This window comes from Schistocerca americana, chromosome 7 (genome assembly GCF_021461395.2).
Source record: "Schistocerca americana isolate TAMUIC-IGC-003095 chromosome 7, iqSchAmer2.1, whole genome shotgun sequence".
Taxonomy (NCBI): domain Eukaryota; kingdom Metazoa; phylum Arthropoda; class Insecta; order Orthoptera; family Acrididae; genus Schistocerca; species Schistocerca americana.
In genome coordinates, this window is record NC_060125.1 from 50219433 (window position 1) to 50234722 (window position 15290).

The 15290-nt window shown below is 42.9% G+C and overlaps 1 protein-coding gene across 1 annotated transcript in view; it reads right to left on the bottom strand.

Annotated features, from left to right (window-relative positions):
• The window catches only part of LOC124622490 (cytoplasmic dynein 1 intermediate chain-like), a 198877-nt gene that overhangs the window by 30196 nt on the left and 153391 nt on the right, over positions 1–15290 (bottom strand). The window contains 5 exon segments of the mRNA XM_047148204.1: positions 9465–9696; positions 9863–9980; positions 10985–11239; positions 12696–12852; positions 15220–15288. Of these exon segments, the coding sequence (XP_047004160.1) occupies positions 9465–9696; positions 9863–9980; positions 10985–11239; positions 12696–12852; positions 15220–15288 (831 nt within the window).

Here is a 15290-nt window from a genome sequence, read left to right on the forward strand (position 1 = left end):
AGATTAAAACAAACTGTATGTTGTGAATCAACTGTAAGCCTGTTAAGCTATCATCTGAGTTGTGGGTGATAAGGTAGAGTTTGGACCCTTTAACGCTTTTTCCTTATTAATCTTACAATCAAATGGTCCAATCACACATGTCGAAACATGCCCTGAAACTTTTTACATTGGAACAATACACCTAAAGATACGCACTTGCAAAATTTTAGCTGCTAAGATGCATTATAAAGTTTTTTAATATTCAAACTTGTCAAATTTTTAGCCCACTACAGGGTTGGAGTACTGTGCACCACTACCAGCATTCTAGCAGACTGCCCAAGTACAAAATGGCCGGAGCATATCCTTGTTTGACAGAGAATCAATGAACAGATATAGTAGCAAAATTCAGATTCTCTAACGCAATTGTGAATACTGGTCACTCATATCTGTAATTCACTTACTACCCACAGTCAACAAGATACCAGATGCTTTTGCAGTATTGGTAAGTGTTAACAGTGGATATAAAATTCAATTGATATACACTGTGCTTTCTTTATGTGTGTCTGCTATCAGCATCTGTATCTGTCCAAGTTCCAGAGTTTTAAGAAATGTGCAATCAAATTAACGTTTTCAATCTTGCAAAGATGAAATGTGATAATGTGGTACACAATTGAACTCACCTATCCCTCCTGAAAACCTACATAGGTATTATTTCCTACTGAACTTCTTGGACAGTCAGTCTAACAATGTTGACATTTCATTAAAAGTATGGAAACATTGGACAAAATAGGAAACAGTTCCGGCAATTCCATGAATTGTGGTTCAAACAATGATAATTTTGCCATCAAGGTTCCAAAACAAGGATACCTTACTAGCCCAAAGAAAACTTGTACTGTAATAGCTTTCAGTGACAACAAAAACTCTAATTTTGATTAAACAAAGGAGAAAGAAAATGTTTAAAGTTAAGCAGTTTGCAAAGCCAGCTTCATTTCATAAAGTCTAAGCATGGAGTGTATAAATGGAAGAAAGAATTACATGAAGTAAGAATTAGTCACCAAAATAAATTCGTGAATGAAAATGTGTGTGTTTGTGCGAGAGAGAGAGAGAGAGGGAGAGAGAGAGAGGGGAGAGTAGAGAGAGAGAGAGAGAGAGAGAGAGAGAGAGAGAGAGAGAGAGAGAGAGAGGGGGGGGGGGGGACTTGTCAGATACTACACACCATTATCAGTGGAGAACTACTGGTTAAACAGAGTTCAAAAATGATATAGTACAGGAAGTTGCAAAATTACATGTTCAAATAAACATGTAGAGGAGAACCATTAACAAGCAATACTAAAGAGAAATTCACAAATGATGTGAAGGTGAAGCTTGCTATTATCTCTGCAACTACTGTGTATAACACTGATCAATTGGGTTTCGTGAAAGGGCGAGGGGATGGTTTAAAAGAAGGGGGGGTGGAGGGGGGGGAGGGGACGGACCAAACTGCGAGGTCATTGGCACCCTTGTTCCTCGTAAAATAATTACACAAGGAAAAGAAAGGAGATGTACAGCACAATAACAGGAGAAAGAAGGAACCAGAAGAATGATAGATGGCAATCAACACTACCATGGACAAAACAGGAAAAGAAAACCACAGAGAGAAGCAAGAAACACGTAGATGGGGTAAAAATAAGAGAGCAAAAACATCCACCCTAAAAGTATTAGAGTGGAGAACACAAAGGGACAAAGGACATGTACTAAAACTTATATAGAATAATAAAACCCACCGTCACATATAAAACATAAAAATAAATTAGCCAATGAGGCGTTGTCAGCTAAAATTAATCGCAACAAGTCTGGTAACTGAAGAGTCCATCACAGGGCAGCCAAAGAAAAACAGCTCACCAAGATGTGGGCCACTGTCAACCGGGTGCCACACCAACACTGAGGTGGGCTATCACGGTGCAGGGGGTAGCCATGTGTCACCCAAGCACAGCCAATGCAGAGCCGGCAGAGAACCGCACAGTCCTGCGAGAGGCCAGCATGGAGGACTGCCACACAATTGTAGTCTCCTTAATAACACACAGTTAGTTGTGCATGCTGAGGTTATACAACTTTGTCTCCCAAAGCCGCAAAACCTTGTGGCGTAGTACTGAATGCAGGTCAGTTGCAGAGAAGCCAATCTCCATAAGTAGTTTCCATGTAGCCTGTTAGGCCAGCTTGTCGGCATGTTTTGTGGCCTGGGATTCCAACGTGACCTGGGCTCAAGACAAACACAACTGAACGACTGGACCATTCCAGGGCATAGATGGACTCCATGATGGTCGCTACCAAAGTAAGACGAGGGTAGCACTGGTCGATAGCTTGTAGGCTGCTCAAGGAGTCAGTACACAGAAGAAACTACTCCCCAGGGCATGAATGGAAGTGCTCAAAAGCATGAGATTTAGCCACCAGCCCAGAAGTGGAAACACTGCAGCCATCAGGCAAAGAATGTTGTTTAGTATGTCCTCCACGGACATCCGCAAAGCTGACGTGAGCATCAGCCATTGATCCATCACTGTAAACCACTTCGTGGCCTCAGTACATGTCAAGAATTGAGAGGAAGTGGCAGCGGAGAGCCGCGGGGCTATGTGAAAGCTCCAGGCGAAAACGTGGCCTAGGTGTACACCACGGAAGTGTACGTGAATGGATCTCAAGTATAGCAGTTCAGAAAGAAGGGATCGGACACAAACTGCAACTGGAAGGCCTGATCTGGGCCGCCATTGTGGGAGATGAACTGCCGTGGGTGGGAAAAGGAGACGGTGATTCGGATGTGCAGGAGAACTCCGAACATGTGCAACATAACTGGCCAGCAGTTGTGCATGGCTAACCTGCTATGGAGGGACTCCAGCCTCCACAAGGACGCTGGTCACCACACTCTTCCTAAAAGCTCCTGTCGCAAGGCGAATGCCACAGAGGTGCACTGGGTCAAGTAAACGCAATGCTGAGGGTGTGCTGCCGAACCATAAACCAGATTCCCATAGTCAAGGTGGGTTGAACAAGGGTTCTGTAGACCTGCAGCAGCATAGAGTGATCTGTATCCCAGCTGGTGTTGCTCAGGGAGCGGAGGGCACTTCTGCTTAAGCTCACGAAGGTGAGGAAGCCAAGTCAATCGGTTATCGAAAACCAGTCATAAGAATCGATACGTCTCCACTACAGTGAGTGGATCATCATTAAGGTGAAGTTCTGGCTCCAGATGAACGGTATGACACCAACAGAAGTGCATAACACACAACTTTGCAGCCGCAAACTGGAAACCGTGGGCTAGAGCCCATGACTGCGCCTTGTGGATGGGTCCCTGTAGGAGCCACTCAGCAACACCAGTACTGGTGGAGCAGTATGAAATGCAGAAGTTGTCTACATACAGAGAAGGTGAGACGGACGGCCCTACAGCTGCTGCTAGACCATTAATGGCCACTAAAAATAGGCACACACTCAACACAGAGCCGTGCTGGACTCCATTTTCCTAGATGGGGGAGGGGGGGGGGGGGGGGGGGGGGGGGGGGGGGGAACTATGGGAAGCACCGAGCCGGACACGGAAAGTATGATGCAACAGGGAATTTTTAATGAAAAATTGGGAGCGGGGCCTCAGAGACCGCACTCGTATAATGTGGCAAGGATATGATGTTGCCAGGTGGTGTCATATGCTTTTCATAAATCAGGAAAGACGGCAACCATGTGTTAGCGTCTGGAAAAGGATTTTTCATATGGCAGACTCGAGGGACACAAGATCATCAGTGGTATAGCAACCCGGGTGGAAGCTGCCCTGACATGGAGACAGTAGCCACATGACTCCAGGACCCAACCCAACCGCCAACACACCATACATTCCAACAGCTTACAAAGAACATTGGTAAGGCTGATGGGCCGACAGCTATCCACATCAAGTGGGTTTTTACTGGGTTTGAGCACCAGAATGAGGGTGTTTCTCCCGCCATTGCGACGGAGATGCCATCTCATCAGATCATGTTGAAGATTGACGAGAAGATGTCGCTTGTAGTCAGACGAGAGACGTTTAATCTGACTGTGGATTCAATCTGGCCCAGGAGTAGTGTCGGGGCAATGTGCAAGGGCACTGAGGAGCTTCTACTTGGTAAATGGGGCATTATAGGATTCACTGTGGCGTGTAGTGAACGAGAGTATTTTCCCTTGCAGCTGGTGTTTGAGAATGCAAAAGGCTGGGGAGTAATTCTCTGATGCAGAGGCTCGAGCATAGTCATAGTTCTCAGCAAAGTGCTTGGCAATCACCTTTGCATCGTTACGTAACACGCCATTTATGTTAACACTGGGAACACTAGTTGGGATCTGGGACCTGAACACATGTTTGATCTTTACCCAGACTTGGGAAGGTGATGTGTGGCACCCAATGGTTGAGACATATCTCTCCCAACTCTCCTGCTTCCTTTGTTTGATAAGCTGGTGAACGCGGGGCACAGAGCCAATTAAATGCTACGAGGGTGCCGCTTCTGCCACTGTAGAGCACACCGACGCTCCTTAACTGCTTCAGCAACTTCTGGCAACCGAGGGACTGCCTTTCTTTGGGGCACCCTAAAGAGAGAGGGATTATGTTTTCTGCCACAGAAACGATTGTTGCAGTCACTTGCTCAACCATCACATTGATGTTATCATATGGGAGAGATTCAACAGCGGCAGCAGTGGTGAAAGTTTCCCAGTCCACCTTGTTTAAAGCCCATTTGGGCAGGTGTCTGTGGCCCCGATGCCAGGGCAGCGACAGGAAGATGGGGAAGTGGTCACTACCGCACAGGTCATCATGTGCTCTCCAGTGGATGTATGGGAGTTCCTGGGCTGCAAATTGGTAAATCAATGGCCGAGTATCTATCATGAGCCACGTTTGAAAAGTGTGGTGGCTTCAGTTGAAAAGTGTGGTGGCTTCAGTATTTAAGAGGCAGAGGTTGAACTGAGACAGTACAGTTTCGACATCTCTGCCTCAGCGAATAAGCACTGTACCACCCTACAAGGGGTTATGGGTGTTAAAATCTCCCAAAAGTAGGAAAGGTTTAGGGAGTTGATCAATCAGTGCAGTTAATACATTCAGGGATACTGCACCATCTGGAGGAAGATATACATTGCAGACAGTTATTTCCTGTGTCGTCCTTATTCTGACAACCACAGCTTCAAGAGGGGTTTGAAGGGGCACAGTTTCACTACAGACTGAGTTTAGGACACACAAGCAAACTCCACCTGACACTTGATTATAGTCACTACAGTTTCTGTAGTATCCCTTATAGCCGCGGAGGGCAGAGGTCTGCATTGCTAGGAAATGCAGAAAGCAGGTGTAAAGCTTAACCAGTTGCCTTAGCTCAGCCAGGCGGTGGAAAAAACCACTGTGATTCCACTGGAGGATGATGTCATCATGAGACTAAGAAGGCATGGTACATTCAGTGAGGCAGTTTACGCCTCAGGGTCTCCTGCTGTCGCCGACTTTTTGCCTGAGCAGTCTGTATCCATTTTGTGTCAGGGTCCTGCTAGATCTAGGTCCTCAGCAGATGGCAGAATCTCCACCTCATCCGCAGACACAGAGTTTGAAGGTAGCGTTGGTATGGGTGCCACCACAATTCCCTTGGTGTTGGGGACCTTTGTTTTGGACTTCTCTCGACCTTCCTTGGGTTTCCCTTGCTGGGAGGGCTTCACTGATTCCGTCTGTGGGATTGAGGATGAGCGTGAAGCCCTACGACCAGCTGATTTTGAGCTCTTCGGCCACTGGCGGGTGTCGTCTTTCCTACTAGAAGGAGCCTGGGAAGGGAGTGACCCAAGGGACCCCCTCCCAGCAAGAGGAGGAGACTGATATCCCCTATGATTGGTTGGGGGGGGGGGGGGGAGGGGTCGTGTGTTGCTCCTGAAGTAGGTCGTGCGGAAGCTACAGGGAGGGAAGTGCCCACCACCATCAACGGGGCAGGTGTAGTCTTCTGGTTCTGAGAGGCAACAGGAATGTGAGGAACTGATGGGCAACAACTGTTCCCGTAGCAGCGGCGTAAGAGGAGGTCATAGCCACAGGATGTAGGTGCTCAAATTTCCTCTTAGCCTCTGTGCAGGTCCGTCAGTCCAGAGTCTTATATTCCATGACTTTCCTCTCTTTCTGTAAAATCCTGCAATCTGGTGAGCAAGGGGAATGATGCTCTCCGCAGTTGACACAGATGGAAGGCGGGGCACATGGGATATTGGGATGTGAAGGACGTCCGCAATCTCGACCCGTGACACTGGAATAACAGTGGGAAGACATATGGCCGAACTTTCAGCACTTAAAGCACCACGTGGGGGGAGGGATATATGGCTTGACGTCACAGCGGTAGACCATCACCTTGACCTTCTTGGGCAATGTGTCACCCTCAAAGGCCAAAATGAAGGCACCAGTGGCAACCTGATTTATCCCTCGCACGCCGATGGACATGCTGGGCGAAATGAACACCTCGTCACTCTAAATTGGTGTGCAGCTCATCATAAGACTGCAAAAGAATATTCTCGTTGAATATAATACCCTGGACCATATTTTAGGTCTTATGGGGTGTGATGGTAACAGAAACATGCCCCAACTTGGCACAAGCAAGTAAAGCCCATGACTGGGCAGAGGATGCTGTTTTTATCAAGACTGACCCAAAGCGCATTTTGGACAAGCCCTTCACCTCCCCTATCTTGTCCTCCTAATGGTCCGCAAAAAACTGAGGCTTCGTGGATATAAAAGATTTCCCATCAACTCTTGTACATATGAGGTATCGGGGCAAATAAGCTTTACTGCCATCCTTAGCCTCGCGTTCCTCCCATATGTGGCCAGGGAGGGGAATGATTTGGGGTCATATTTCTTAGCATTGGAGTTAGACCACCAGCAAGAGATGACGTACTACGTATCATGCCATGTCATCCGCCCTGATGCCATCCACTCCAACCAGGGGGCCCTCCCCATGGGTGCCACCTAGCCTCAGCAAGGGCCACCTGTCAGGCTGGCAATCGTCGGGAGTCCCGATGCCCCAGGGAGACGGGCATCTACTCCATGGCATACGTGGGGAGTTAACGGCGCAGGCGTCAGCAGAGCGATCCCTGTGTTGTCAGGGGGTTACAACCAACAGGGTACATGGCGGCCCCACCACAACAGACTGGCTACCGTGCTGGATATGAGGTGCTAAGATGTCCAGGTCATCGTCGGTGCAGAAAGTGACAATGCATAGGGCATGGTGGAAAACGCACCCAGGAAGGTGTCCTCACCCTAGAGATGGAGAATGAGCAAGACTGCAATGTGACGATGAGAAAGTGCGTTAAAGATCTCAATGCACGATGGACACTATGCACCATGTAAGGCGCCCTATCCAAATTGGTTCCTTCTTCAGAATATTGAGAAAGATGGAGGTTAAACCCAACAGGGGACCATCACATAAAGGCCGAAACATGTGAGACTCCTTATATTCTTAAGACAAGCAGGAATACTTCGAACCTATTCTAAACCATGAACTTGCAGGGGGATTTCATGAATGATCTGCATGCAAACTGTACTTTATCTTTCAGGGGGTGGGGGGGGGGGGGGGGGGGGGGGGGGGGGGGGGGGGGGAAGCAGTTAGTTGTGCCTCTATAAACGCTGTGACACCAGTGCCAAGTATGAACGGATTAGTGTATCCCCATCTTTATATCTTCTTTAGGACATTCAGGGCAAATTAGGACACAAAATTGTAAAAGGACTGCTTGGTTGGGAAAAAAAATGTAACTGACTAATTGCAGAAAACAATTCTTTACTTTTGCTGTACTTATGGCTTGGAAATAACAACAATCTGTTTTTGAGGAGGACGATGGAAAGGCTGCTGAAATAATGCAGATTCCACCTGCAACACGTAATGTGATTTAATCTCTTGTTGAAGAATTGATCCGCACAATGGATGCAATTATGAGGAAATTGTCAGGCAACATAATTTGGAACAGCTCTTTGACATATGAGGTTTATCAGTGGAGCAGCATTCCTAAAATTCAGTCATTTTTACATTATCAGTTATTATCACTATGTTTTATGAATGATTAAGTATGCTTGGTATGCGGGACAATATGTAGAACAATGACCAGGATAATTTCTTATTTCATTCATTATGTCTAAATAAAACTAATAATTATTGTGAAGTGCCTGAATGCATTAACTTTCCTCAAGCGTGCATGGTGTAAGAAAAACATTTGGTTTCGTCATTCAACAGACACGATATCTTTTTGTGACAACTGTAGTGAATAGAAAAGGAACTGTTTAGTTGTTAGCAAATTATACAACTGTCAAAAATTATCATAAGAAGTGTGTTCTAAGAACCGTTATACAAGGATATATGAATACGACATATTCCATTTCAAGAAATTCATCCCAACTGAAGGGAACTGACTGTTATGGGATACTATTTTTTTTCTTCCACCATTATCTTTCTATGATTCACACCTGAACAGTGAGACTGTCAATATGAACTGGAAATTACTCAACAAATTAATATTATGTTACTTTTAGGTATTGTTTAGGTACTTCAATTTCCTGTATGCATACTCTGGATTTTACTCTTCACAGCACTGTAGCCATTTGTCATGGTTGCTTCGGCTGATTTTTGCACAAGGCAGAAAGGGCTGTACAAACTACTGCTTTTAGCAGTCCTTCATGCAGCAAAAATTAGTAAGAAACTTTTTTGAAACACTTAAAGTGTGTCTTAGCAGCTAAAATATCGATGGTGCATTTGTTCTGGCGTATTCTCTCCATGTAAAAGATTGCAGCATAGATTTTCATGTGTCTGAATGGACCATTTCTTTGTCTGTAGTTCTACTTTCTCACGTGAACTGTAAAATAGAGAGTGCTAATCCCTACATGGAGGAGGCATTTGATGGCAGTCATTCATCAGATGAAGAAACGTACAACCACAGGTTCATATGTGCAGAACTAATGCATACATGCCACTGTCATCTTCAGGTGCTGTGGCCCACTGGGGTGAGCAGCAATTTCTGCTGATGTGGATAGTAGAGATACAGAAGAAGTGTGGACAGGGAGGGGGACAAATAGCACTATATGTGGGGAAGACACTGTAATGCCTGTTGGTGGTTGGTGGGGGGAGGGGGAAGGGAAGCAGAGGTGAGTCTGGGGGACAGAAGGCTACAGTGGGAGCAGAGAAGGGGACAGAGGCAGGTGGAGTAATGGAAATAGTGAGAGTTGAGGTCATGGGGGTTATGTGAACAAAGGACATGTTACAGAGACAGTTCCCACCTCATGCTCCTAGCTACTTTAGTCTTGTCACCCATCTGTACCTTCCTCTCCTCTGAACAAGGAACATACGTAAACAATTTATTTGAGGGAAAGTATGTGTTTAGCTCATATTTTAATGCCTGACGAAAGTAATTTGTCTGATACATCTAGTAACACAGCTGAGAAATTATCAAACCATTACTCTTTCAATTAAATCAAACATTAATTATCTGAACATATTAGTAAATAAAACATTAATGGAATTCACCTGAATATACAGCTCCTTCTTCACTGCCAACAACAAAGTTGTTGACATCACCATGTGGGAATGCAAGGCAAGTAGCTGCAACTGGTTTTCCTTGCTTATGATGCAGTTCCAGTGTTTCTTGTGGCTTTGACAGCATGTCAAGACTCCAAGAACATAATCTTCCATCAGTAGACACGCTGATGAGATTGTGGGCATTTTGAGTGCCTACTACACTCAAACAATATACAGGATGCTAGAAAAAAATACAATAATGACCTATGTATTTGCCAGTTTTAATGAGTTTGCAGCATTTTAGATTAAATACAGAATATTTCAATAAGCTGTATACCATTTTTATTAGGCTTCTACAACACAGGATAATACTGTTTGAGAATGGTATGACTTAAAATCTAACTCACTGTATGAGCTGCTGATGACAATGGGGTTCGTTGAATTGGTGTCCTCTTCTGAACACGATTATCCCATAGCACAATCTGTCCAGAGTAGGTTCCCCCAAGAATGAGATTTGGGTGGAATCTGGCATCAAACAAAAGGGAATGTACAAACACTTTAAAACATTGTTTCATCACTTTGATCGTAAATATTGGGTTACAAGTAGATTAAAGTAGCAATGTACCTGTGTCTTTAAAGTAACATGAGCACTGTATCCACGAGAGAAGTAGGGAAGGTAAACAAATGCGCAATAAAGAGGTATACAACCAGTAGCATTTAAAAATTTGTATTTACTCAGAGTTTAAATAATGATTCACAAGCATGGGCAGAAAATCACAAATCGCAATTACTTCTAGTTTTTTCTTAGTCCTTCCCTTTTACACCAATCAACATTAATTATTTCAGAGGTATTCATAGTGCGTGTAGAAGTGAGCATATTCCCCACTATGTTGACAGACTGCAGGTTTAGCTATATGGATCGCATTATCCCAGGACGTTAATTAACACCCTTTCTCCCTTCCAAATACTCAAAGAAGCTCAAGTTAGCAATTTATCCATCTCTTATACAATTTTAGTAAGCAGGGCACAGGGAGAAATACAAACCACAAAGTAGTAGAAATGTATGGTGTGTGGGTTAAAACATTTGATGCAAGAATGTTGAAACTTGTTCATATATTCTAATAAACAGGTGGCAATTTTCACATTATGATCCAAACACACGAGGTTTTTAACAACATTGATTAGATGACACTTCCCTCCATATCACAAATTCTTGAGAATTTTTTTAATGGAAACTGCAACTATACATTGACATTTATGCAACAATATGATTTTTTATCAGCAGTTGTGAAACAGTGCCAATGTCAACTTGTCAATTAAATGAATGAAAACTATTAACATATTTTAATGAGATGATAGTTGATAATTTATGTGTACTGCACCCGGAGAAAATCTACAACACTTACATAGTATCAACTGTTGTTTGATACTTCTCACAAGGAACTCAACTGTCAGTTACATTTTTATATTTCTATTGTACTTATTTTTAAGAACATCTAAAATGCTACTGTTGGTCAAGTTAAAATTACCTTGCGAAAATAGATGACATCACTGGAGACTGGCAGTGGAATATGTATTCAGGAGTTCTTTTCTTGAATTTTGTATTCCATATGAGGCATACGCCATCTGGATCATTGGGTGAATCTTCATTATTGTGGTAGCTTGCAACAAGAAGTTCTGGAAATTGTGGGGACCAGTCCATTGAAGTCACACATCTGTTACGAGACCAGCGCTCATCATAGAACCAACGATTAAGGGAGAGCCTTGCATTAGATTTTTCATCCCTGTAAATGAGGATTGCTGCTTTGTAGGTGAATATACATACAGAACATTTTTAAAAACAACACTACAAAAGAATGCCTTCATAATCAACAATATTATGAAAAGGACAGACTGCTACTCACCACATAAGAGGAAGCACTGAATCATAGAAAGCCACAATGTAAAGACTCCTACATATTTAAGCTTTCAAAAAAAAAAAAAAAAAAAAAAAAAAATGTTCTTTGAAAACAGAACACACACACACACACACACACACACACACACACACACACACACACACGGCCACTGTCTCCAAGCACAACAGCCAGAGAAAGTGGCTACATGTGTGCAAGTTGTACTTGTATGAAAGTGTGACCATTTTCCATTTTGTAAGGAGGATTTTTTGTCTGAAAGCTTAAATTTTTAGCTGTGTTTTCATTTAGCATGTCTGCTACCCACCACATGGAGAAACTATGGAGTTGCAACATATTCTTTTCATGTTTGATTTTGCCTTCATAATCAGCCGAATATCTCAAATGGTACCAACAATGCAATAATAATCACAGGCAATGCAAAAGGTTACAAAGCAAGAAATTTAATAGTCTCAGAAATTGTTAACTAAAATAATGAAAAGTAGAAAATCCATGGTCACCAGTACCATTTCAGCAAGAATGTATGGCCATAGAGTTTTCTATGCAACAATTTGCTGTTGAGTACCCTTTGGTATATAACAGAAAGGATCTGGACATTTGTTTCACCATCCCAGTCACCTAGGTTGTTCTTTAACAACTAGAATTTTCAGAGATAAGAGAATTTCCCCAGTATGTATATGACTTTTGCCATTCACACAATCTTAATTTCAAAAGGTGTTCTTATACATGTGCCATTTCCATTCTTTCACATATTTTTATTTTCTACCATGTTCTCATTACATTTTGCAACATTTCCCTCTCCTTGTGAGCATCTGTCTCACTTTGACACTTTTTTCATTATTTCTTCAAACTATACCTTTCATCCTTCATTTTTTCCCTGTAGCTGCTTTTGAGATTAAGATTCAGGTCCCATTGATCCAGTCTCAGCTGCACATCAATATTTGTAAGCAAGATGTGCAGCAGACAATACAAAGTGTACAAGTCACTTGTATTCTGTATCACAAGGCTAATGATAGGAATTGTTCATTGTAGCTGAGCTTCAGTTGCAAGTTTCCTGTAGACACTCATTTATCTCGAAGAGAGTTAAAAATGTACTTTTTCTCACTTTGCCTACAGTAATGTGCAAGAAACATGAAAACATTTCAAAAATTCATGTTAATACCTAAAATTTGATCTCCGCATACTACACTACCTTTTAAATTACATGTTTTATTATCTTTCTACAAAATGGTCATTTAATGAGAATGCCATACATAGAGTTACAGCCGAAAATGCACATTCTTCATAAAACATGTAAAATTTAAAATCAGTTTTACTGAATACTTACGTTCCTTCTTCATTATCTGTGACACCTGTGTAATCTGTGTATATGTCTACGGATTCACACAATGCTCTTTCCATTATACGAGCAGAACGATCAAAAAATCTTTGGAAGTCTTCTGAAAGTATTATCATTTGTTTCTCTTCTTCTGACAATTCACGCACTAAAAACCAAAATAATTTGAATAAACCAATGAATACTACTCAGAATTAAGAATAACAGCTGATAACAAAACAAACATTAGTTGAAAACCACTTACCTTATCACTAAAACCACAAGGCTATTAACAAAAAACCATTGACGGGAAAGGCCTTGTCATTTGTTATGTCCTTTTAAGTAAACGAGAAGTACTCAGACTGGACAGTGTGACAATTTTATCTGCTCAAAGGACTCAAAAGAATTGTTCAAGATTCAGATTACTACGGGTTGCAATCCTGAATTTCCCATAACTTATCTTTGTTGTATGTGAGTGTGAAATGTTTTTTCTTTTGCTAATGGCACCAAATGATATTTTTGGCAGTTGTTACTTTACCAACACTACCAAGAGTTTAGCTACCAGGATGTGTTGGAACTTCACGGAAGTATCATATCACAAGATTAGCTACGATAATGTAAAGGCAACTCTTTTCCATGATTACAGAAGTAAATTTAGCCAATGAATTCTTGCACAAATCACAATTGCAAATTTGTCAACAGGTAAGTCATCTGAAATTGAAGAAACATTCTGCAGACACATTTTTGACTGAATGCTTTACACTCTTTGCACTTTACAAATTTTGCTGTTTTATATCTTTAACTATGCTCTTTATGGGCACCATATCCTGAAGTAATGAGCTTCTTACACAAAAATTACCTTTTCTTTGAACATTTTTTAAATGTTGCTGATGTAACATTCATCAACACTCAGTATTAATAAATTATTCCATTACATTTTTCGAACTTGGGAAGTGAGGGTGGTATGTAGAAAGTGAAAACTTGCCAAAATAGTGTGTCCTATGCACACTCATACCAGGATGTTCACCCGAGAAATTTGACGAAGAGACCACCAACCTTTTCAGACATGCGCTGACGGTGAATACTACGAGCAGACAGGAGTAGCCATGGTGAGTCCACTCTCACCCATTGTCGCAAATATGAACATGGAACATTTCGAGGAGGAAGCTCTTGAATCAGCACATCTCAAACCCATCCGTTTCTTTAGATATGTGGATGATAACTTCGTTATCTGGCCACATGAAAGAGATAAACTGGCAGACTTCCTCACACATGTCAACTCCAGACACGAGAATATTAAGTTCACCATGGAGATTGAAAGAGATGGGATGCTCCCTTTCCTAGATGTTTTGATTAGAAGATGAGCTGACGGCACTCTGGGCCACAGCATGTATAGGAAGAAGATGCACATCGATTTGTACCTACGTGAGGATAGCTGTCACCACCCAGCACAAAAAATGACATGCTCAAAACTCTTGTACACAGAGCTCACACCATCTCCGACAGCGATAGTCTTCAACAAGAATTGGACCATCTGAAGACCGTGTTTCGGAGGAATGGTTACAAGGAAGGGCAAAATCGGAAGGCTCTACATCCCACACCTGCAGCACTGATGGAAACTGAGGATGAACCTCAGGAGGAGGTGGCCTTGGCTATTATTCCGTTTTGTGGGGCCTTATCCAGAAAAATTGGATGCATTTTACGTAAACTCCAAGTCAAAACCATCTTCCGTCCTCCTAGCAAAACCAAGAGCCTTCTTGGTAGTGTCAAGGGCGACCTTGGTCTACGTAAATCAGGGGTTTATCAGATACCTTGCCAATGCGGTAGTGTATACATAGGTCAAAGCATTCGTACCATTGAGGACCGATGCCGAGAACATCAACGGCACACTCGACTGCAACAGACCAGTAAGTCGGCAGTTGCTGAGCATTGCCTGTCGGAACTCAAAAGCATGGATTATGACCAAACCAAAGTCCTGACACAGATTTCCAAATACTGGGACTGTGTCATCAAAGAAGCCATAGAGATCAGAGTAAGGGAGCCACAACTAAATCATGACAGCGGTTACATCCTTAGCAAGGCGTGGGAACCCGCGATCACCTGGATTAAGAAGAAAAAGGATATTTTCCAAAGTGTACCGACTTTGGGGGAGGAGGGAAGAATAACGAGAGCGGTGCTGGCAGACCCTCCTGAACGAGAAGACATAGGACGGAGCGCCCAAACGGCAGGAGAACGGACATTGTGCCTCGACCGCGTGCGGACCGCACCAACTCACAGAAAGTGCCTGAGGGAGGAGACTGAGGGAGGAGCAGGAGGGGGATTGTCCTATATATATCTGGTGCCAGACCATCGCTGGTCAGTACATCAGCGAACCTGATGATGGCAACGTGCCGAAATATTGTGTCCTATGTACACTGATACCAGGCTGTTCACCCGAGATTTATTTCATCATAAAATACGCCTGGAGAAATTGAAGAATCAATAATAATAATAATAATAATAATAATAATAATAATAAATTATCATAGCCACTAACCTTGTTCCTGCTGCTTGGTTGCCTCGTGCTCAAGGCTTGTCACTGCTGGCTGCACTTCCTTCACTCGTGCA